Source organism: Ursus arctos, unplaced genomic scaffold (genome assembly GCF_023065955.2).
Source record: "Ursus arctos isolate Adak ecotype North America unplaced genomic scaffold, UrsArc2.0 scaffold_4, whole genome shotgun sequence".
In the NCBI taxonomy this organism is placed as follows: domain Eukaryota; kingdom Metazoa; phylum Chordata; class Mammalia; order Carnivora; family Ursidae; genus Ursus; species Ursus arctos.
Window position 1 is genome coordinate 45,264,365 of NW_026623056.1, and position 24,904 is coordinate 45,289,268.

General features: G+C 36.9%; 1 protein-coding gene across 5 annotated transcripts in view; it reads right to left on the reverse strand.

Annotated features, from left to right (window-relative positions):
• Nucleotides 1-24,904, reverse strand: part of ALCAM (activated leukocyte cell adhesion molecule) — a 203,777-nt gene that overhangs the window by 18,583 nt on the left and 160,290 nt on the right. For 2 of the 5 annotated variants that reach the window (XM_026492615.4, XM_044381745.3), the window contains exons 7-14: nt 15,303-15,430; nt 13,601-13,733; nt 9,621-9,733; nt 7,439-7,574; nt 7,199-7,332; nt 3,940-4,072; nt 2,055-2,093; nt 1,644-1,761 (exon numbers count right to left, since the gene is read on the reverse strand). In XM_026492615.4, coding sequence (XP_026348400.1) covers nt 1,644-1,761; nt 2,055-2,093; nt 3,940-4,072; nt 7,199-7,332; nt 7,439-7,574; nt 9,621-9,733; nt 13,601-13,733; nt 15,303-15,430 — 934 coding nt within the window. Of the gene's footprint in view, nt 1-1,643; nt 1,762-2,054; nt 2,094-3,939; nt 4,073-7,194; nt 7,333-7,438; nt 7,575-9,620; nt 9,734-13,600; nt 13,734-15,302; nt 15,431-24,904 lie in introns of all 5 variants that reach the window. The other 3 variants (XM_057306855.1, XM_026492624.4, XM_057306856.1) reach the window with 3 other exon arrangements.

Here is a 24,904-nt window from a genome sequence, read left to right on the forward strand (position 1 = left end):
GCGAGGTGCCGAGATCAGAAGTGACTGTACCCCAGTGTGAGAGTGGATGAGTTCATCAACTACAACACACACCAGGAACAAGTTTCTGCCTTACATGACAAAAAAACAAAAAAACCCAGAGGAAAAGGCATGGTGAGAGAAAATCAGACCTAGTGATGAAGCATACCGATGCTAACACAGCACTGTCCGAAATCAAACACAGCCCCGGCCCTTAGGAACCGTGTAACCCTAAGCAAGTCATTTAACCATTCTCTGCCTTAATTCTTTCAAATGTAAAATATGAGTAATAACAGTATCCACTTCAGAGATGAGTTGCAGGATCAAAACACAGCTCAGTACGTGCTCATACAATGTGACCTGAAAAATTTCTGAGCTATTGCCTCCCTTTGATGGCAGCTCCATTCGAATATTACTTTCTTTACTGAAATTGCTTTCTTTAGAGGGTAAGATCATGGGTCTTATTGAGTCTGCTTTTTCTTTTGATTTTCTTTTAAGTTAACTTACCTGAGTTGTTGAAAGGGGTGATATCAGACATCAAGAAAGTAAGTCCAAAGTTGCCACTAGCTCTACACATGCCCTCGCAAAAATCAATTTCCTCATGTTTGAAACAGAATCACTAATGAAACTTTAAAAATGCAAATGCTAGGACCCCATCTCTACGCACTCACATCCAAATCTGGGGTCAAATCTGGGGTGATGAGGAATATTCGGCATGTGTGTACGTTAAGAATCTTCACTGGTTAATCAGATTATAAACCATTATAAAGCACTGTTAGATAATTTGTAACGTTGGTTCCATCTACATTATTTACGACGAATAATTTTTATTTATTTTTATTTTTTTAAGACTTTACTTATTTATTTGACAGAGAGTAAGAGAAAGAGAGCACAAGCAGGGGGAGCAGCAAGCAGAGGGCGAGGAAGAAGCAGGTTCCCTGCTGAGCAAGGAGCTTGCCGTGGGGCTCAATCCCAGGACCCTGGGATCATGACCTGAGCCGAAGGCAAACGCTTAACCAACTGAACCACCCAAGCGCCCCTACAACTAATAATTTTTAATCTAAACACCATCTAAATAATTTTTAAAGTAGTCTTGGTACTTGGTCTAATTTTCTTTTTAAATTGCAGATAAAATAATGACACATTTTTCTTTTTTTCTGAATTAGATCCTTTTATGGACCAAAGTGACTTAACTAGAACAGAGAAGTGACAAGATACTACTACCTCACCAACAGTTTCAGTGCTGGCCAGTCCCATCACCGCAGACACCTGGCAGGATGTACTAACCACTTTTAATTCCTCTCCACCAACCTCAGCCACATGGCTTAGAATAGCTGACCTTTTGGAAGTATACGCTTTTTAAAAACCCCCTAGCACTGAAAAAAAAAAATCAAATAGTTGAATTTAGACTACTGACTGAGAAAAATAAGGGGACACATGTGAAACCACACCCCAATTCAATTCTCCGACGCTGGCAAAGCATTCACTGTGAGCTGAAAGCAAAACATGATCCTCAGCCTGATTTGGGGGACACATCTTTCCCATCACAGAAATTATATGCCCGGCTCAAGTGAGCGTCATTACACACTGTATTAATAACTCTCCCAGTGCAAGTCAGTGAACAAGGTCTTCTTTCCGCAACTTACTTTGATTTCTTCATGTACAGCCAGTAGACCACACCAGCGACTAGGGCAGCAAGGAGGAGACCAACGACGATTCCCACGATTAGCTTTGCCTGGTCATTCACCTTTTCTCTGTTTTCATCTACAACAGAGAAGAAAAGCCCATGCAGTTACAGACACTGCCAAGGATTTCTGAGAAGAAGTTAATCTGGTTATTATTTCTTATTAAAAATAATTAAGGCTTACTACTACTAGGAGTAACATGCAAACTTGTGCTTTTAAAAGATAAAATTTTTTAGCATTCTTACTATCTTGTCTCATTTGCTGTTTTAATTCAAGTCAAAATTGTGGCAGCTAAGAAATTACTTATACAATGACACTTCATAAATCTTGAGCTGATAGTCAAGGAACAAGAGTCGGCAGCATAGTACCTACCACTTATCTCGTCTGCCTCATCGTGCTCTGGAATACTTACTGAAATGAAAAATGTGAATATGAAATTAAAAACAAAATTTGTTGATATATGAAAGTCACCTTTACCATTATAGTATGATGTAATAATACTCAAAGATAAAATATCTATTCTACAGCTAAGGGTAAAAAAAAAATTTACATTTAATAGAGCGTGAACTTCCCTACAAAGAAATTAATCTTGTTTTAAGGAGAGTCGTTAAAACTGCAAAGGTATTAATCTACCATAGAAAATTTCACAACTGACAAGCTTTAGTGTTAATTTGAAATCCATATTAATTTCTCCACTATTTACCACCTTTTAATAGGACTTTTTTTCTTTAAGAGAAACAAGCTGCCATCTATCAAATCTATAGTGCAGTGTTTCTCAACTTCTCCTGCCTCAGTGGCAAATTCATTTTTATCCTCCAGTATCAGGGACTTGTCATTAGAGATGTTCTCACAGTTGTGGGGGCGGAGGTTAAAACTGGGGATGTCTCAGAGGCAAAGAGGCATCATCTGTGATGTTCACAGAAGCCCTCCAAATGACTCTGAGTGCACCATGCTCCTGGCCCATTTTAAGAATCGCCAATGCGTTAGATTATCACCTAATATTAAATTACATAAATATGCTTGTATGGACCTGCACCAGAACTTTCAGTGACTTTTGTTAAAATGCAGATTCCCAGACCCCTTCTCATACATACTATATTGGAATTTCAGGAGGTGCTCACTAAATTTGAAAAAAAACTGTATTAAATGTTCATCAAGCCACTGCAAGGTCTAGAAGCCACTATTCAGTGGGTTAGAATAAAAGAAAAACTTGTGTTCAGGAAGAAAGGATAAGTTCTCTTTCTAGGTAGGACAAATCAATACTTGCTAAATTGAATTTTGAGAAGTCAATGCACCTATTTTAAAGTTAAATTTGTTTGATTCTTTTCTCCTGTCACTCCATCGGGCTTTTTATATTCCAGTCATATTCTGTTAAGGACCATTATCTTTACACAATTATTTTTTCCTAGCTCCAGCTACTTCTAGCCAGCATATCCTTATCCTGCTAGTGTTACATATGGGAATCCAACTGACTAAAAAGTAAAAGTTTGGAAGGTCAGTTAGCATCCTGTCCCTAACCAAGCCTCATTCCAAGGCCTCTCCTGATTGAAGGTTGACACAGCAATAGGAACAATGACAGAATTGAAGATGATGGATAACTTCAAATTAAATGACAATTGTTTTCAGAAAAAGCTGCTCAGCATGTCAGATTTTTTTCTCTTTGTAAGATAATTTCATTTATCTAATTTTTAGCTATGATTTAAATATGATATTCAAAATTATCAATTTTGAAACTGGATTTCATAAATTCTATTATCAGTTTTACTACCAATTTGCTAAATGACTATGCATGTGGCATTCCTATTCAAAATAAAGGCAGGATAAATACCACAAAGAACTGGAATAGATAAAAATAATAGACTAAAGGGAATTAAAATTTTACCAAAATTAAAACCGTGACAAAAATGCTTTAAGATAATCTTTGAGTTATCTCTATTCTGAACACAAAAAGTGGATTAAATAACAATAACTCAGTTCTTATCCTCTGTTGCTCTTGGGAAATATTCCCGGACCAGGTAAGGTCTCTGACCCATAAAGCATGAAATGATTCAACTGTCCAGACAAGGATAATACAAGGATGGACACCAGGACAAAAAAAAAAAAAAAAAAAGAGCCTATGATGATGATACCAGATGCAAAATAAATACATAAAACTTACCATAATGCAGTACAGGAAGATGGAATTGAAGATTTTAAACTAATGAAGAATAACTTCAAATTTTCTTACTTTTTTTAATGCCAGAAATGAAATACTCACTAGCAGAGACATTCAAGGAGTTTACTGTTCTCTCCAGCTGGTTTTCTGCTGTGCAAGTTAATGTAACATTCTCTTCAGGGGAAATGATAATTTTACTATAATACCTGCCATTGATATAAGGAGATTCCTCTGTCTGGAAAAGAAGAGGGAAGATGGGTTTAGAAATAGAAATGGATTAAAACCTTGGAAAAGAGTAATTCTTAGTGAAACAGGAAGGTGCTTCGTAGTGCTACCTGGTGTTCCAGGGTACATGTAAGGTCATCGATAAAGACCGAATCAGGCTTATATCTACAGCAGGGAGGAAGATTAGTGAATCCATAACCGAATTTCTGTTTACGCTCCTGTCGTAAATTCTAATAATTAATTAAACTCTTCTCTTTTGATTATCATGTTAGTTAATATTTGGGCATGATAGTACTTGTCTCAAATAATTAGTCATTAACTAGTCACTAATTTTCTCTTAATAAACTCAAGAATTTAATTCTTATTTGTAAATTATGTCATTGTTTTTCACTTCAGGGGTTGATTCCTTTACCTTAAACCATTAAATCTAAGTACTGATATATGTATGATTTGCTCATGGGAAAAATCACACAATTTTTTCTTGTTTCCTGAGCTAAAATACAGAGAATGGGTTATTTTTTAGTGACTGCTAAGTTCATTTGGTTTTTGTGAGGTCTTAACGAGGACAATCACTACATTTAATTCCTCCAAAAATAAGAGATATTCACTTTCTTTTCTTTTTTTTTTTTTAATTTTTGATCAATAGACTTTTTTTTTTTTTAAGATTTTATTTATTTATTTGACAGAGATAGAGACAGCCAGCAAGAGAGGGAACACAAGCAGGGGGAGTGGGAGAGGAAGAAGCAGGCTCATAGTGGAGGAGCCTGATGTGGGGCTCGATCCCATAACGCTGGGATCATGCCCTGAGCCGAAGGCAGACGCTTAACGACTGCGCCACCCAGGAGCCCCTTCACTTTCTTTTCTTTTTCTTTTAAGTAATCTCTACACCCAACGTGTGACCTGAACATAAGAACCCTGAGATCAGCAGTCACATGCTCTACCGACTGAGCCAGTCATGTGCCCTGAGACAATTCCCTTTAACCTCTTCCCCAGGACTTGAGTCCTAAACCCAACTGCACTAAAGCAAATACGTATTGGAGCTATTTTCTGAGTTGTGTTATGCCCACCATGTCCTACCTTGTTCTTTATTTGCTTTCTCCTCAACTATACGATAAGGGCCTTGAGGACAAGAGATAGTCTCTTGCTTAGGGATATTGTCTAGTCCCTGGGGCAGGAGTGCTTAAAGGCATCAGTAGTTATAAAACAACAGATTCACCATGTGTTTGAGGAGGGAACAAATAAAAGATTACAGATGGATCAGCACAAACCTAGAACAAGAAAAATAACACATCACCTAGTGGCTCAGAATCACTCCTTCTCCTTGACAATGAAGAATGACATTGTTATTTTTATCCTCATAGTAAGTTCACATTCTATTTTTCCACTTCCCACTAGTATTTTTCACATGACTTTCTCAGTCTTTGTTTTTGTTTTATCTCTATAAAATATATTCATTTTGAGTGGCCTTTTAAATCTTTGTATCTGTTCATTCACCACATATTTATTGTGTGCTCATTTTTCTATTTTCTATGCTTGTAGTACCAGTACCCAAAGGTTCTTTTTTGCTATAATTATTATTTAATTAGCTAGAAAGCAAAAAGGATAAATAGAAAAGAAAAAGTCATTTTTGAAGATTTATTTTAGAGAAAGAGCATGCACGCGAAGGAGAAGGGGTAGGGGGAGGGCAGAGGGAGAGGGAGAGAATCTCAAGCAGACTCCCTGCTGAGTGCAGAGGCTGACACCACACAGGGCTCAATCTCACAACCCTGAGATGATGACCTGAACAGAAACCAAGAGTCGGAGGCGCAACTGACTGAGCCATTCAGGCGCCCCAGAAACAGTCGTTTTTGATGCTAACCCCCCCCCCCCAGATCTGTACACTGTCAGCAATTCAGGTATTTCAGGTCTTTAGTCTGAATCAAGAAAAATGCATTTCCTTAGAGTTCAGGTGTCCAGAGCCATTTTGCCTTTGTCATGCACGCAACCTTGTGTCCTCCCATTACACCAAATAAAATCAGGAGTCATTTGCTTCAAGAATGTCCAATCCTTTGGGAAGCTTCCATACTTAAGAGTTATGCAAATATATATGCATTACCCATAGCTGAAAGAACCAAACTTCACCTTGCTCTGCAAAACTACGTTGTATAAGCTGGATCAGCAGCCTAACTAACTTCCCTTCAGAGAAAGAATTTTAACTTCAAACTAAATGCAACTCTGCTTTATGAATGCCTTCCTGGATTTCCATTGGGTCCAAAGCTGGGAAGAAGGCAGCACAGAAGATTCAGATAATCAAATGGCGCCTCTGGGTGTTCCTTAAGACTCTTTAACTGGCTCCACTGAGAAGAGGGACATGAAGACTATTGTAGAGAAAATGGTATTAACAAGTATGTCAGTAACCCAAGCAAACTAGCAGTTTAATGGGATGATAGTTCTGAACCCCTAGTGACAGGCCAGATTCTCTCTCTTCTTCTTCTTTTCTTTTTTTTGTTGTTGTCAAAGAGAAAATTATTGGTAGTGTCCATAAGTTCTTAGCCCTTTACTATTACTATTACTAAAATGTCCTGACAAAGTTACAAATATTAAACTTTGGTTGATGTCTACTTTTGTTTAGAAGGAAACATCCTAGACACTATATATTTAGCTAGTCTTATTCTGGCCCTAGGCCTGGCATACATAATTTAGACCATATGTTCACAAACGGTGACTGTGTTCCTCACCACACCCCAGGGCCCAGTTTTAAGAAGAAATATCCCTTAACGTGCATAAGTAAGCAAAGTAATGGAGGCCACTTATACTCAGATGTGTAAGTTTATGATGCAGAAAAGTGTATACCTTAATGTTTTAATCACCCGAGTTTCAAAAACTAATGACCACGGAACAACACTCAATTTACATTCTTTTAAAAACAGATACTGACCACAACATAATGATTCTCCCATTCTCCATGGCCCTGGGATTTAAAATTTCTCTTTGAGCCATGTTCTTTCCTTTGGAAAAATTAAGAAGTTAGCAAAAGCCTCCTCTGAGGATATACTGCAAATTTCATGTTGCTAACAAGCTAGCCTACAGCTTAGGCACTTCAGTAAAACCCCACATTGGGCCAAGCGCGGCATCTAACAAGAGGACAAATACTTGCTTGGTTTATGACGCTTCCGCTGCCGGTAATTGTCCACTGTATAGCTGGCTTCGGAAAACCTTCCACATGGCAGATTATTGTTTTAGACAGTCCACTGGGATCAGTTTTCTTTGTCATTTTGATTTGCGGTTTTCCTAAAATATCATTAGAATCAAAATAAGATGTTACACTAAGATCATAAAAGAAACCAGATATCAAATTCTCAAAGAAAAATCTGCATTATTGCTAGGTATTTCTTACCTTCTACTATGAGTGTCAATGACTCTCTTTTCTTTAGGCCTTCAACCTCTTGCAGAGCAGTTTCACAGACATAGTTTCCAGCATCCTGATAATGGAGACTAGAAAATGATGGGCTAGATCGAAGCCTGATGTTGTCCTGATTAAACAAAAAGCTAATTACTTCATATGGCTCAAATGCAACTCTCCACATATTTATTAGATAATCCTGGAGCCTAAAATTATTCTTCCAGATCTAAGGAAAATGAACGTTCCTTTTTCTTAACTTCAGACACTTTCAAAAATAATTTCCCTTTTCCTTTGTAGTTTTACACATTCAGAGTTTTATTTCGGACTCTTTAATTTACTGAATTTGTAATTTGGAACAAATTATACATTTCTGAGACTCAGTTTCCTTATTTTTGAAAGGGGATAATAATCTTGAATTATTTGATGACTTAATTATGTAAGTAGTATAATGTATTTACATAAAGGAAAGTTCTTAATTGATAATAGCTACTCCTTGTAGTAAACGTAGATGAACTAGTATTGAAAGGCATTGGAAATCTGTGCTATGTTATCAATGATAGACATAAATGCCAGAAAGCCATTTGATAGGATGCGTTTATCAAGACAGGGGATCCATTACAGAGCCATGGCAATTATAACAAAATGTTTTTAAAGAAATCATTACTAACAGCTTCCTACCCTAATTTCTATGAACAAAGGAAATGCAGCATTTAATGTAAAAAAAAAAAAATCACTTGGTATACAGAAAATAATGCTATTTTACCAGTAATGGAAATTTTAAGCAGGCAACTAAACACAATCCTAACATCATGTGGTCTTTCTCCACTATGAATTTTTCTCCACTCCCCATCAGCTAACCACTGGCCAGGTCATCCTGATCAGCCCTACCGACATTCGGCATTCAATGAACAACAGTGACTGCAGTTGATGTAGAAACCGGTTTAGCCACGTAAACTTAGTCTCTCTAGTCCTGTAGTGAAGCAACAAGTGCTTATGTGATTACCAAGTAGTCTAGTTGCCTAGAATGTGTCTAGCCCTTTGACCATGGACTACTACAAATATGCAGTCTACAGGGTGACATTTTAATTATCTGAGTGAAACAACAAGGGTGATGAGGCTCCAATTAAAGGAGAATAAAATAAGAAACTGCGCTTTAAAGGAAAGCAAGTCAGAGAGGATCTAGTGTTAAAAGTGATCAAAAAGCAATACAAAATAATGTATATTTTCAGCAAGAAGAAATGCTAACGATACATTTCTCCACAATTTTTATAAAGTAATTCTTGTCAACTCCTATGTGAAATGGTTTGTATGTGTTTTGTCAACACGTGCACTGGGTGTTTAGATATACTAGCCGAGGACTTGAATAGTGGGATTACAGTTACAACCTTTCGCTTTGGCGATAACCTTGTCTCAAATCACCAAGCACCAATCCTACTATCTCACTCTAAAAAGGTAACAATGACTGGGTTCCCAGTGATGGCTTACATTTCAGACAATGACAAGACTCGAGGCACTCGCTCAGGAAATACTGACTAAACTCCACTGTGTTCCAGGTGCTCTACTATGGCCCAGGGCTGAAAAGGGATCTCTACCTTCAAGGTGCTATGAATTCAATGAACTCACATTCAGACACTTAGGCTCAGTTGCAGGCTGAAAGTTGTGTGATCAGAGCACAGTATTTATTAAACCCAGTAAGGTCTGAGTTTGAGTCTAACTCTACCACTTAAGAGCTTCCTGATTTCTCTCCTCTCAACTTCTTTCCAAATAACATGGCGAAATAAAAAACATCCTGTGTATTTCATAGGGTTCTTTACAAATGTCGTGTGAGAATAATGTGGATTAAAACACACTGAAAATTGTTAAGCTCTAGAGCATAGAACCGTATACATGTGTGGGTCCATGAGCATGTGTGTATGTGTAGAATTCCTTAGTAGATACACAGAAATCAATGTCCCAAAGTAAATTTCAGACAATCAAATTATGGATGCCATACTGTTGTTGAGTACCTCTAAAATTTTATTGTGACATCATTAACACGAATATAATATAGAGAAAGAGAGCATGAGTGTGAGTGTATAAACATATTACCCACAAGTATATGTATTTAGAGGTCATATTAAATGCAAAAGAGTTAGTCAGTCCAAACAGTGTAATATTACCAAGAAATACGACTTACTTTCATCCATACCACGGTTGCATTCCTACTAGCAGATATTGTGCATGACACAGGCAAGGCATCACCAATCTGCTTGGTCACTTCCCCACTTGGGTTTAAGGACAAATCCAAATCTGTGAAGCAGAAAATCTGCTTGAAATGTAAACTCCAGGAAAGGAAGACAGTCAAAATATTTTGGAGAAGAAAAGATAAAAGACCAAAAAAAAAAATCCTTCTAACTGTATTCAAAATTCAGAACTAATTTATGTGGGGCGCCTGGGTGGCACAGCGGTTAAGCGTCTGCCCTCGGCTCAGGGCGTGATCCCGGCATTACGGGATCGAGCCCCACATCAGGCTCCTCCGCTATGAGCCTGCTTCTTCCTCTCCCACTCCCCCTGCTTGTGTTCCCTCTCTCGCTGGCTGTCTCTATCTGTCAGGTAAATAAATAGAATCTTTAAAAAATAATAATAATAACTGAACTGTAGTGTAATCAGCCCACTTTTTCAAGCCAGGTTTGAGACCAGCTTGGACAAGGAAATGGTCAATCTAACTGATTATGCATTTATTTGCCTTTAACATGACTGATGTTTTGAGTGCATAGAACTATTCCCCTCGGGTCTATTACCCTAAGAAAAATAATTCTTAAATCAATTCTGGAAGAAAAGAAAGATGATGACTAGGTAAATATTATAAAAAGAGTTGGTAAGGCATGCCAGGAGCAAATTAAGTATATTTAGACAGCAGGTGATAATCTGAAAAACCATGAGGTAGTCTATCTGTTTCTTAGAGAGAATTGACTACAGTAGTTAGATTTTTTTTTAAAAAAATACAATTCCACTTCTCATGCAGTTGAAATTTTAAATAAGATCTATTGTTAGGTACACTGTCAGCAGACATCATTTTTTAAAAACAGGACAAACACATCTAAGTAGGTATAATCATTCAGATGGAAAGTAATTTCTACAAAAATCTTACTATCACAGTATGATCTCTATGAGGAAAACCTAATTCAACAGAACAAACATTTATTGTGCAGCTACTAAGTAGCGAGCACTGATGGGAGATACAGAGATGACTATAAGCTGACAATTTACAATTTTTGAGGTAGAGGTCATATGCACTCAGCTATGTGACTGACACACAGCAGCATGAAATCAGCACCTACTAGCATACACGCTATAGATTAGAAGCTCAATTAGTATTTGTTGAAAAACTAAAGGAAGGGCTACAAACGGAGGTAGAAGCAAAGACTTCTGGGAGTGTAGAGAACAGAGCCAAAATGGGTTGCAAAGCAGTAATAAAGGCTTGTATATGAGGCAGTATCTGCTTGTGGTCCCTGACACCTGAGAACGGCTTTGATAAATGGAGATACAGGGAAAACTTTTGGCACATGAACAAAGGCAAACTGCTGACAGAGTACAGCAGACTTCACCACAGTGAGTAATCTGGTATGAATGGTTATAACACATGAATGACAAATCTATATAATTAGTGGAGGCCAGACTACAAAGGACTGTGTTTGCCATGCTCAGAGCTGAGACTTTATTCTATGGCAGTGGGGATTTCCTATTGCACCCCCTGCTTCTCCTTGGTTTTACATGTTATAACTGCACTTGGCTGATAGTTGGCCAACATCATTTGTAATCCTTGTTTTTCCCGTTTGATTGTAAGAACCATGAAGGGAGGACCCGTGCCTTGAGTTGTCACTGTGCATGCTCTGGAAAACAATTACTGCATGAAGGACAGAAGCACGCTTTCACAGTTTCTCATTAATATTAAAATATGCATGATCACAGAGAAAAGTGGCATTTCCTCGGAAAATCTGGATTGATTACATTTAGATGAAAACCCTACTCAGGGAGAGTTAGAAGCTTTTGTTAGTCGGACAGTTAACGTGCCAGTGAGAAGATAAAAGAAGTGATTTTAAAGGCTGATGATGGACTTGGGAAGTTCTGAGGAAGAATCTATGTGCGCATGAATTGGCAGAGGACAGGCAGACGCTTCATCAGCAACTACAGACGTGCGGGCGGAGAGCCCTGATGAGGGGTCTGTTCTGCAAACATGTGCGAGTGTGGCTTGGTGCTTCCCTAGCCACACTCCCTTCAGTCATCTATGGAAAGGAGACAAATCTTGTTTTCAGACAACAAACAAGCAATCAAGGATAAATGGGCAAAAAGCAGGATTTTTATGTTTTCATTTCATGTAATTCAGAGTAAAATCTTCATTTATTTGTAATCCTTACTTCAGCTTTTAAAGAGAAATATAGGCCTTAAAGCCCGATGTTATAGTCTACCTTTCAAAACCAAAAAGCATTTAAATCCAATTAAGTGCACTGAAATCCAATTAAACTGTTACATACTTTTGTTTAATTTTGTTTTTCTTTATCACAGTTGATCGCTGCAGTACAATATGGGTGCACCACATTTACCTGATTACTCTGCCAACTATTCCTCCCCGCCTGATCTACAAGCGATAAAATAAGGCCCCTTTCCTTCTAGGGCCCGAGTAGCTGGCATCTCTTAAACATAAGCTTACTGTACCATCTCTAAGCACTAGATTATTGGTTACTGGCCCACAGATCTCATGGATAATGCTATCAGAGAGTTGTTTCACAGGAAATTCTATCTGCTGGCTGTATTCTCTCACTTCCCTTTTTTTTTTTTTTTTTTGTCATGGAACAGGCTGGATAAATGGTCCCAGGACTGACTGGTCCTCAGAGAAAAAGTAGCATTGTTTTTATCTTGAGAGATTGCAGCTTTCTTTCTAACCAGTTTCTGATGGCAGACACTCTCAGATCTATACAACATGAATATGGCACAAACAGAGAAATGGCCTGGCTGTGAACAGTTCTTAACAGTCCTCTATTTTTATAGGGCTCCCCAGGGTGTGCTCCCAACATCAGACACTCAAAAGCAACCATCTGGTTATTCTATTCCCCAATGTATCTATCTCCTTGTATTTCCCTCAAAGTTTTAGCTACTATCCTGTATGTTTTCCATGCATTATAGGTAGAATGAGAGATTTAGAACCATTTCCTCAGAATGATTTCTACTCTCTTTCAATTTTGAAACAAAGAAACCCCTCATACTCAATGGGATTAGAGCACATCATGTCTAGAGAAACTGTATTTCAGTGGAGCACGTCAAGAGGTGTTATTGGGTACAAAGGACTTACTAGAAAGTTTGGCCTATACCTCTAAGCATGACTGACATTTGCCTAAAGCACTCTGTAAATTCTGGTGTTACTGGGGAGCAGTTGAAATTAGTTCCCCCTTTCCATAATACATCAGGTATATCAAGAATACAGACTGTCAGAAATTACAAAATAAAGGACCGGAAGTGCTCTTTTTCACGTATCTCTTTTCCCATCATACTGAAGTATAACTTTTGGAGTATCTGGGGATCAAAAGCAGGTTAAGAGTAAATGAATATGTTTAGGGTGATTTTGAAGAGTTTCTGTTTCCAGAAATTTTCTGTTCTTCTATATAGAAGCCAATAAATGGCTTTCAGTGGTCTCTACCTCTGCTATTTCCAAAAGTTGAGTTTATAGTAACTGTGTTGCTTGGGTTTCAGTGCTAATGTTATTCTGTAATAATAATAATAAAAATAAAAATAATAATAAAGATACTCAACCTACACTTTTTTCTGGGCCAAATGCTAACGTTGCGAACTCTGAGAATATCTCAATATTTTCTTAAAATATAAAATGAGTAATTTCTTTAAGATCCACATGAATATTTTGTTGATACCACAAACTGAAGACATTCAGAAAGAAGATGGACGTTTACCACTGCCAAAAGTTGCACTTATTAGATCCACTCAAGATTCAATCTTGCAGTGCAAATCTGGGCCAAAGCTGAGTTTGCTTTGATGCACTTCAGTAAGTCTATTGAAACCACCCTACTTAAGAAAAACATAGTTGCAATTTATTTGAAAGACAGCCAAGTTAGACTATTAGAGGCCTTTGAAGTGAAGTTGGTAATGAAGAATAAGGTGACTTACAGTGAACTGTGATGGCTGTTGAAGCAATCATGCTTTTTTTGTCTATCAGGGAGCATTTGTAGTCTCCTGTTGCATTGCGCCTCACATCTGTCAATGTGTAAGTATTTGAGCTTCTTATTCCTTCAGGCTGTCCCTTTTGACAGAGGCAAAATGTCAGATGATTACACTTGGTAGCTACAGTGAGATGAGTTGTATTTCTTGATGAAAACAGTATTTTCTTATGTAAGAAAAAAAGGGAATGTGTTTCTATGATTGGACAAATGAGAGCAGAGTTTGTGTTGCTTGATTTCTGGAAAAATAATAGCAATTTTGGTTCTAAGGAAATTGAGGAGCTGATAAACATGATACTGATGACATCTATTCTATTGACAGCATGGCTTGAATTTGAGAGTTAAAGCATATTTTTTTTAAAAAAATCTAATATTTCATTTTCTATTTATGTCTTCTAATTCAACAAAAAGATTTGAGGCAGTTTAAAAGAAATCATGCCACATATCCAAATAAAAAAGAGAGGAAAAAAAGAAAGGAAGAAAGGAAGGAAGGGAGGGGAAAGAAGGGAGAAAGAAATGAGAGGGGGGATTTTTTTTTTTTTACAGAGTGAAGAAAAAGAAAAGAATTAATAAACTAAGACTAGAAAGAATATAGATGAACTAGGTGCAAATAGTAACAAAAAAACAATAATCATCAGATATTGCTGTAAAGCTAAGACACAAATTTGGCTCTCATCTCTGATAGCCAAAGTAGAAACATAATTAGATTCAGAAGTTCATTTGCATATGAGACAAAAACAGTATGTTTTTTGAACATACTGTTCAAAGAACATACTATTATCTATTGGGAGAAACAAACTTTTCTACCAACATTTAAGTCTAAAAGCAATCAGCTATATTAGTCTTCTGAGTAACGTAGTAGATGATATTCTTAAATGCTGCTGAGAAAGGTAGTGGGTGACATTTGTAAATGTAACCCTTAAGTAAATGCAATATAAGGTTGTATACGGCTTCTCTCAATGGAAGGTTATGTCATACACAAACCTAGGAAGAGCTCTGGGAGAGCAGACAAGTGTCCTCAAAGGCTCTCTCCTAGTCTGACTCCATACTACCATGATATCTAGAACACATCCTAGAGGAATGCTCCAAATTATCTTCTCTATATACCATTCCTTTTAGCTATCATATTGATAAAAGTTGAGGAGCCTACCCTTCAAGACCATATGCCATGGCAAGATAGGGCACCTAGCTTTAATATAACGTGCAACAGAATGGTCCTACTTCAGAGGTTCAGAGATGTGTTCAGGAAGGCACTGTGGGTAGATTTAGAATCTACATCATTGCTGTCATCATTCTTCATTTTGGAGTTATCTGTTTCTGAAGAACAGATTCTAATAACTTATCTAGATAATACAAACTAGAGTTTTGGTAATTATGGTTTCCTATGATAAGCTTTTTTACCCTTTTTTCCCTGAAATCTCTTAAAACTGAGAAAAACGTCAAGATCACTGGTAGGTGCCAAAACAAAACAAAACAAAGCAAACAAAAAACAACCTTTCAAAGGACATTCTACAGGTGTCCCTTGTCCCCAAGAATAACACCTTTCTCTCTTAAGCTACCCAGCTACACATAATTCTTAATGTCAGCCAGCTGCCACACAACAGGAAAAACTGATAGTAGTCTAGCTCAAGTAATAATCCTTAAGCACTTACTGGTAAGTAAAACAAAAATTCCTCAGGAGGAGGGTTACCATTTCCCAAGCACTTAAGAGTGATGTTATCCCCTTCTTTGACGGCATTTTTTGATGGCAGCACCTGTATTGTCACTTGCTCAGTAGGATCTATAAGAGTCACAGACACAAGTTAACCATTTTCATCAAGTACCAAATTACTCTGTACATACAATACAAATGACTAAATTATACACAATTTCCTCAAGAAGCTAGTAATGGTAATTACTTAAATGTATCCTTCTATAGAGGGATTGAAGTTAATAGCTACTTGCTATACCAAGTACTAATCTTGGTTAGAGAAAACTACAAAGAGACCCTGTTACATAAAAACCAATTTTTTCTTAGCAAAATGTCTTTAACTGAGGTAGGAATGACCATAATTATTTTATGAGTAAAAGACCAGTAGGAACAATCTCACTGCATGATTTCATTATAAGGACATTTAACTATACTATATGAACCCCATAGTTTGGAAAGACCGGATCAGCAAGCATAGCAGCTAAACAATTAGGCACCCCTACACTCATCTTACTAATAATACCTTGTATTAAATAAAAAAGAGACATGAGCTGAGCAATGCCAGCAAGATTTCTGGCATGCAGGAGAGTAGATGAGTTTTCAAAAAGAAGAATCCCGTGAACTGAAGGACACCCTAAAACAATCAACAGGACTGTCAAAGTATTGTAATTCTGTTCTGTTCACTGGAGCAAAGGTGCAACTTTCATTCCATTTTGGTCACTTTTATGGAGAAAATAGGGCTAAAGGGTATTCTTTAGTAGAGGCTACTACTAACGGTAGAACACTAAAGAAATTAAAGGCTAGATACAAAGGACAATATCTAGCAAGCAGAAAATAAGAGGAAGTGGTGCTGGCAGTTATAAATGACCCACTTTTTTTTTTAATATTTTATTTATTTATTTGACAGAGACAGTGAGAGAGGGAACACAAGCAAGGGGAGTGTGAGAGGGAGAAGCAGGCTTCCCGCAAGCAGGGAGCCCAATGAGGGGCTCAATCCCAGGACTCTGGGATCATGACCCGAGCCGAAGGCAGACGCTTAATGGCTGAGCCACCCAGGCACCCCAAAATGACCCACTTTCTAATATAGCTTGTCATACAGCTGGATAATAAGAACAGCTGGATAATAAGAACAATAGAATAAGAATAAGAAAAGAATAATAATCTATGAACTTATTTTGTTAAAACAAATAAGTGGTAGTTTCAGAAGTTTTTTCTTATCTCTTGCTATCATTTATGTATCTTTTTAATATCCAAATGCAGAAAAAACATAGGAGGGTTTAGATTGCTTTGTTGCCTTTTCTTCATGCTTGGGCCTCTCTGACTATTTGCCCAGAACATTCTGAAGCTAAACAGTGATTGTTTTAATATACTTTTTGTTAGTTTTTCTGAATTTCCCCAAGGTAGTTTCCTCACTACAGTTTCCAGTAAAGCTGGAAGGTAAATAAAGTCTGTTTTTCATCCCCTCATTGGCCTTCCATTTCTATGCCTACTTCACTCTTTTATGTGGCCCTTCGCTGACTACTTTGGCCTGCTGCATGTCACTGCGAGACTACTCAATCAAAGCTGACACCGGAACAGCTAGGGATCACAATCTGTCTGACTTCTTGCTTTATTTCAAAACTTCCCTTCTCTGTGTTCCCTTTCAATAGGCTCTGTTCTGTGTTAGAGAACTGAAGAACTACACTGAGATCAGAGAGATTTGAGTTTTAACAGTAACTTTCTGGATGTCCAACTTACATGCCTCAAACAAAATTAACAATCTCTTGCTCTCCCATTGCCCCTGAACTTTTTCTCTGAATTCTACTCTGCCCATTAGTAAATCATTCTGCCAGGTACTCTGGCTTTCTCTTATCCACTCTGCCACCATGTCTTAATGATTAATACTATGTTTTGCATCTGATTCTCCCCTTTTTATTCCTACTGATACTTCCATAGTCCAAGATCTAACCTATACCTGAAACACTGCCATCAAATTTTAGACAGTCCCTCATTCCACTCCTTCATATTTATAAATATATATATATATATATATATATATATATATATATATATTTCCTCTAAATCAGGTTTCTGAAGTAATGTTTTGAAAATTACAATGATATGTGAAGACTGAAATAAAAATTTCTTAAGCAGGTACCCATGATTGCCTTGAACTGTTCAGGTAAGTACATCTCACTACTCTCTATATATCACTACATAATAACCAAGAGTCTATTCAAATTTTCTTTGTCCCATATCCAGTTATCTTCTGACCACTCATGTATTCATTTGTTTAGTTAATATTTATTTTGTGCTGGCACTAAGTGCTGAAGTTATAAAGTTGAAAACAGCATGATTTTCAATCTACTTATAATGACTTCAAATAATTAAGACTATAACAACGTAAAAATTGCATATGATGTGATCACTGGTAGATTATAGATGCATGAGACCGGGAAGTGTCTGGTAGGAATTGATGCTACAGCTGGGATTTAAAGAATAAATAGGTGCTTGCTAATAAACAAAAGTAAGGAGTGCCAGTAAATGAATAGGAATGTAAGTAGTTGTCTAAAGGAGGAATCTGGAAAACAGAACAGGACTGCAGAAGATACAGTGAAGTGATAAAGATTGAGACATAGTGCAGGACCATGGCTACAAAGAGTCTGAAGCATATTGAAATTGGGAGTGTAAAGAGGGAAAGAAAAATCTCAGATCATAAAAGTACTCAGTGACTCCATCAAACATAATAACATTTGTATCATAGGAGTCCCAGAATAACAAGAGATAGAAAAGTGGGCAGAAGGATTATTTGAGGAAATTATAGCTGAAAACTTCCCTAATCTGGGGAAGAAAACAGACATCCAAATCCAGGAGGCACAGAGAACTCCCATGAATATCAACAGAAGCAGGTGAACACTGAGACACAGTGTAGTTAAATTTGCAAAATATAGAGATAAAGAAAAATCCTAAAAACAACAAGATAAAAGAAGTTCCTAACTTACAAGGGAAGACCAATAAGGTTAGCAGCAGATCTCTCCACAGAGAGATAATCAATGCACCAAATGGAAAAAATCTGCAGCCAAGAATACTCTATCCAGCAAGGTTATCATTCAGAATAGTAGAGAGATAAAGAGTTTCCTAGACAAACAAAAACCAAAGGAGTTCAAGACCACTGAACCAGCCCTGCAAGAAATACTAAAGGGGACTCTTTGAGTGGGGAAGAAAGACCAAAAGTGATAAAGACTAGAAAGGAACAGAGAAAATCTCCAGAAACAACAATAAAACAAGTAATAAAATGGCAACAAATTCATATCTGTCAATCATTATTCTGAATGTAAATGGACTAAATGCTCCAGTCAAAAGACACAGGGTGTCAGATTGGATAAAAAAAGCAAGACCCATCTATATGCTGCCTATAAGAGACTCATTTCAGACCTAAAGACACCTGCAGATGAAAGTGAAGGGACAGAAAGTATCTCCCATGCAAAAGGATGTCAAAAGAAAGCTGGAACAGCAATTCTTGTATCAGACAAACTAGATTTTAAACCAAGGTCTATAACAAGAGATGAAGAGTCGTACTATATCATAATAAAGTGGTCTATCCAACAAAAAGATCTAACAATTGTAAATATTTATGCCCCCAACATGGGAGCACCCAAATACATCAAACAATTAATAATAAACATAAAGGAACTTATTGATAATAACACATTAATAGTAGGGGACTTTAAAACTTCACTTATACCAATGGACAGATCATCTAAGCAGAAAGTCAACAAGGAAACAACGGCTGTGAATGACACACTGGACCAGATGGACTTAACAGATATATTCAGAACATTTCATTCTAAAGCAGCAGAAAATACATTCTTTTCAAATGCACATGGGACATTCTCCAGAACAGATCACATAGTAGGTCACAAATCAGGCCTCAACAGGTACAAAAAGACTGAGATCATACCATGCATATTTTCTGATAATAAGGCTATGGAACTTGAAGTCAACCACAAGAAAAAAACTGGAAAGAACACAAATACATGGAGGTTAAAGAACATTCTATAAAAAATGAATGGGTCAACCAGACATTAAAGAAGAAATAAAGAAATACATGGAAACATGTGAAAATGAAAACATAATGGTCAGAAACCTTTGGGATGCAGCAAAAGTGTTCATAAGAAGGAAGTACATAGCAACATAGGCCTACCTCGAGAAGCAAGAAAAATCTCAAATATGCAACCTAACCTTACAACTAAAGGAGCTACATAAAGAACAACAAATGGAGCCTAAAGCCAGCAGAAGAAGGGAAATAATAAGAACTAGAACAGAAATAAGTGATCTAGAAAAAAACAAACAAAAAAACACAGAACAGATCAATGAAACCAGGAGCTGGTTCTTTGAAAAAATTAATAGAATTGATAAACCCCTAGCTAGACTTCTCAAATAGAAAAGACTCAAGTAAATAAGATTAAAAATCAAAGAGGAGAGATCACAACCAACACCAAAGAAATACAAACAATCATAAGAGAATATTATGAAAAATATATGCCACCAAATTGGACAATTTAGAAGAAATAGATAAATTCCTAGAAACATATAACCTACAAAAACTGAAAGAGAAGAAATAGAAAGCTTGAACAGACCAATAACCAGCAAATATATTGAATCAATAATCAAAAATCTCCCAACAAACAAGTCTAAGGTCAGATGGCTTCCCAGGGGAATTCTACCAAACATTTAAAGAGGAGTTAATACCTATTCTTCACAAACTATTCCAAAAAAAAAAAAAAAAAAAAAAAAACAGAAAAGGAAGGAAAACTTCCAAACTCATTCTATGAGGCCAGCATTACCCTGATTCCAAAATCAAAGATTCCACTAAAATAAGAGAACTATAGGCCAGTATCTCTGATGAACATGGACATAAAAATTCTCAACAGAATACTAGCAAATCAAATCAACATTACATTAAAAGAACCATTCACCATGATCAAGTGGGATTTATTCCTGGGTTGCCAGGGTGGTTCAATATTTGCAAATCAATCAATGTGATACACCATATTAATAAAAGAAAGGATAAGAACCATATGATCCTCTCAATAGATGCAGACAAAGCACCTGACTAAGTACAACATTCATTCAATCCCTCAACAAAGTAGGGATAGAAGGAACATACCTTAACATAATAAAGGACATATATGAAAAACCCACAGGTAATATCATCCTCAATGGGGAAAAATTGAGAGCTTTTCCTCTACACTCAGGAACAGAGATGTCCACTCTCACCACTGTTATTTAACATGGTACTGGAAGTCCTGGCCTCAGCAATCAGACAAAAAAAAAAAAAGAAAGAAAGAAATGAAAGGCATCCAAATTGGCAAGGAAGAAGTCAAACTTTCACTAATTGCAGATGACATGATAGTTTAGGTAAAAAACCTGAAAGACTCCACCAAAAAATTGCTAGAACTGATACATGAATTCAGCAAAATTGCAGGATACAGAATCAACAGGCAGAAATCTGTTGCATTTTGACACAATAATGAAGCAACAGAAAGAAAAATCAAGAAATCAATCCTATTTACAGATGTACCAAAAACCATTAAGATCTAGGAATAAACCTAACCAAGGAGGTAAGAGAGCTGTACTCTAAAAACTATAGAACACTTATGAAAGAAATTGAAGGTGACACAAAGAAATGGAAAAACATTCCATGCTCATGGATTGAAAGAACAAATATTGTTAAAAAGCCTATATTACCCAAAGCAATCTACACATTTAACACAATCTCTATCAAAATATCACCAGCAATTTTCACAGAGCTAGAACAAACAATCCTAAAATTTGTATGGAACCACAAAATACCCAAATAGCCAAAGCAATCTTGAAAAAGAAAAGTAAAGCTGGAGGCATCAGAATTCTGCACTTCAAGCTGTATTATAAAGCAATAGTGATCAAGACAGTATGGGTACTGGCATAAAAACAGATACGTAGATCAATGGAACAAAACAGAAAAATCAGACATAGACCCACTAATCTTCAACAAAGTTTCTTCTACAAATGGTGTTGGGAACACTGGACAGCAATATGCAGAAGAATGAAACTGGACTACTTTCTTACACCACACACCAAAATGAATTCAAAATGCATGAGAGACCTAAATATGAGACAGAAAATTATCAAAGTCCTAGAGGAGAACACAGGCAGCAACCTCTTTGACATTGGCCATAGCAACTTCCTACTGGACGTGTCTCTGGAGGCAAGGGAAACAAAAAGCAAAAATGAACTATTGGGACTTAATCAAGATAAAAGAAAAGCTTCTGCATAGTGAAGGAAACAATCAACAAAACTAAAAGGTAACATACAGAGTGGGAGAGGATATTTGCAAATGACATATCTGATAAAGGGTTAGTATCTAAAATCTATAAAGAACTTAAAAATTTAACACCCAAAAAACAAATAATCCAGTTAAAAAATGGGCAGAAGACATGAATAGACATTTTTCCAAAGACATCCAAATGGCCAACAGACACATGGGAAGATGCTCCACATCACTCATCAACAGGAAATACAAATCAAAACTACAATAAGATACCACCTTACACCTGTCAGAATGGCTAAATGTAACAACTCAGGAGACAACAGATGCTGGTGAGGACACAGAGAGAGGGGAACCCCTCTTACACTGCTGATGGGAATGCAAACTGGTGCAGACACTCCAGGAAACAGTATGGAGGTTCCTCAAAAAGTTAAAAATAGAATTACCCTATAACCCAGCAATTGCACTACTAGGTATTTACCCAAAAGATCCAAAAATACTGATTCGAAGGGAAACATGCACCCTGATATTTACAGCAGCATTAACAACAATAGCCAAATTATGGAAAGAGCCCAAATGTCTACCAACTGATGAATGATTAAAGTAGTTGCGGTATATATATGCAACGGAATATTACTCAGCCATAAAAAAAGAATGAAATCTTGCCATTTGCAATAACACAGACGGAGCTAGACAGTATTATGCTCAGCAAAATAAGTTAGTAAGAGAAAGACAAATGCCATATGATTTCACTCATATGTGGAATTTAAGAAATGTAACAGATGAATGAACATAGGTGGAAGAAAAGAGAGAGAAGAGTAAACCATAGCACAGACTTCTAACTATAGAGAACAAATTGAGGGTTGCTGGGGGTGATGTGGGCAGAGGGATGGGTTATATGGGTGATGGGGATTAAGGAGGGCATTTGCTGTGATAAGCAACTGGTGTTGTATGTAAGTGATGGATCATAAATCCTACACCTGAAACTAATATTACACTGTATGTAAACCAGCTGGAATTTAAATAAAAACTTGGAAGAAAAAAAACAGGGAGTATGAAGATTAATCTGAGAGATCTGGGGAGTTATTAGAGAATTGTAATCATAGCACTAACCTAACATGGTCACATTTGTTTTTAAAAAGGGATTTCTGGCAGCAGCTTGGAGGGCAGTTTGGAGTGAACAGAAAGGAGTATTATTCTGGAAATCACAGAAATACTGGCAATGAAGAATGGTGGCATATTCTCAGGCAGCATCAGAAGGCAGAATCAGATAAACATAGAAGAGCTAGATTCTATAAAGCTTCATTACCGACTGGAAAGGGTAAGGAAGACTAGGGCAGGAGTGGACTAGTGCATCTTCCTCAAGATGAATTGATCAAATTTCTTCCTTCTGAATGTACTCTGTCCTTTCTGTTTAGCTCCTTCGTTCTCCACTCTGAAGTCACCTACAGTAGTGGTTTTCCAAGTGTGGTCCTCACATAAGCAGCATTAGATCACCAGCATAAATGCAGAGTGTTGGACCTCTCCCCACAACTACTGGATGAGAAACTTCAGAGCAGGGTCCAGTGATCAGTGTTCTAAGTCCTTCTGGTGATTCTGATGCACACAGAAGTTTGAGAATCACTGTCCTTGGACATCTGAGTTCTTAGGGCTATTCACTGAGTTCTGAGTGTCACTTACCACTTGCAACCTTGCACTGACAATTACAATTTCCTCCTGATGTAGGTATTTTATTGCTCTGTTGGAGTAGTAAACTCTTTGAATGTCAGGACTCTGTCTTAAGCACTTTTATATCTTTACCAGGAAGCATACATTGCGGCTTCTCAAAAGCTGTGCCAAATGCACCCCCCACCCCAGCCAGCCACAGTAAAATCATTTCCTTCTTATTCATCCAAGGACTTTTCTGCTTACCCAGCTCTTCATGCCTGATAACATACATTCCTGTTTTTTTCTGAAGCCACTTTTCCGGTCCTTATTACTCATCTTGATGCTCTTTCCTATTTTGTACTCCTGCACTTACACCAAGATAGTTTATTTCCAGTTCAACATTTTTGAACAGACAGAATTCTGCCTTTACTTACAGAAATAATAGTTTGATTTCAGATAAGTTGCACATAATGAAATCCTTTAAATCCTCAATTTTAAGTCAGTATATAAGTTGAAACTTAGATACAAAGTTTAAGGCACAACAATCCCTTATTGTTAGGGCAAGTGGAATGTCGGTTTTGTTCTTATATAAGGTTCTGCACTTTATGGAACCAAAACAGAAATGTAGAGGAGATAAAATGCTACAAAGGCTCAACTGGCATTTCTGTTCTTCCTCCAGAATACACATAGAAATATTAGGTTATTCTACCACATAAGACAGTATTACAAGAAGTTTTGATTCTTTTTTTAAAATAATTTATTGAAATTCTTTCTTGCATTTCTCCAAAAATAATATCTCTAGTTCTATGCGTATGTAGTAATAATGATCATATAGTAATAACAATAGTACTTAATAACAAGAATTTAATAAGCAATATAGGATGTTATTTTAGATTTGTGATTTCACTTAATCTCCATAACAACACAGAGTTTTTTTTCCATTTCAAGATAAGAAAACTGAGACCTATAGCAGTCAGCTACTCTTCCAGAAAGACACAGAAATTGATTGTGCTGGACCTGGACTATCAGCCTGTTTGCTCCAAATCTTGGCACCTGTCTTATAGGACAGAGAATAGCATTGAAGAAAAGAATTCTAGCCCAGTCTCTACAGCTAATTTAGGGCAAGGCTCTGGGCCTCACGTTATGCTTAGTAAAATAATGGAGTTAGATCAGATGATCAAGAAGCTTCCTTTTTAGTCTAATATCCTGTGTTTCAAATCTATGAAATAAAGTTAACCAAAATGTCTTGGAATACAATACCCTATTTAAACTTATGTAACTGATCTCATTATTAAAATAATTTTTTTCATTAAAATGGAAATCCCACATCTAGAAGACCAATCAGTCATAAGCTTCTATTCTTCTGTCCTTCATTCAGAAAGTAATCAGATGGCATTTTTAACTCCTACAAAATTCATAGCTTATGAGCCAGGCTGAGGACTACCGGAAGGGATCAAACTAAGTTAGAGATCTTGCCTTTAAGGAACTTAGCATCTAGCAGAATACAGAAGAGATGTTCAGAAATGACAGAGGGGAAAATGAAAGGAATCGTAAGATAGGATAAGCGTTTTTTCTACAGGTCTTCCAAGGAGAAGGAAATTATTTGAGTACTGCAGAACAGGAAAGGG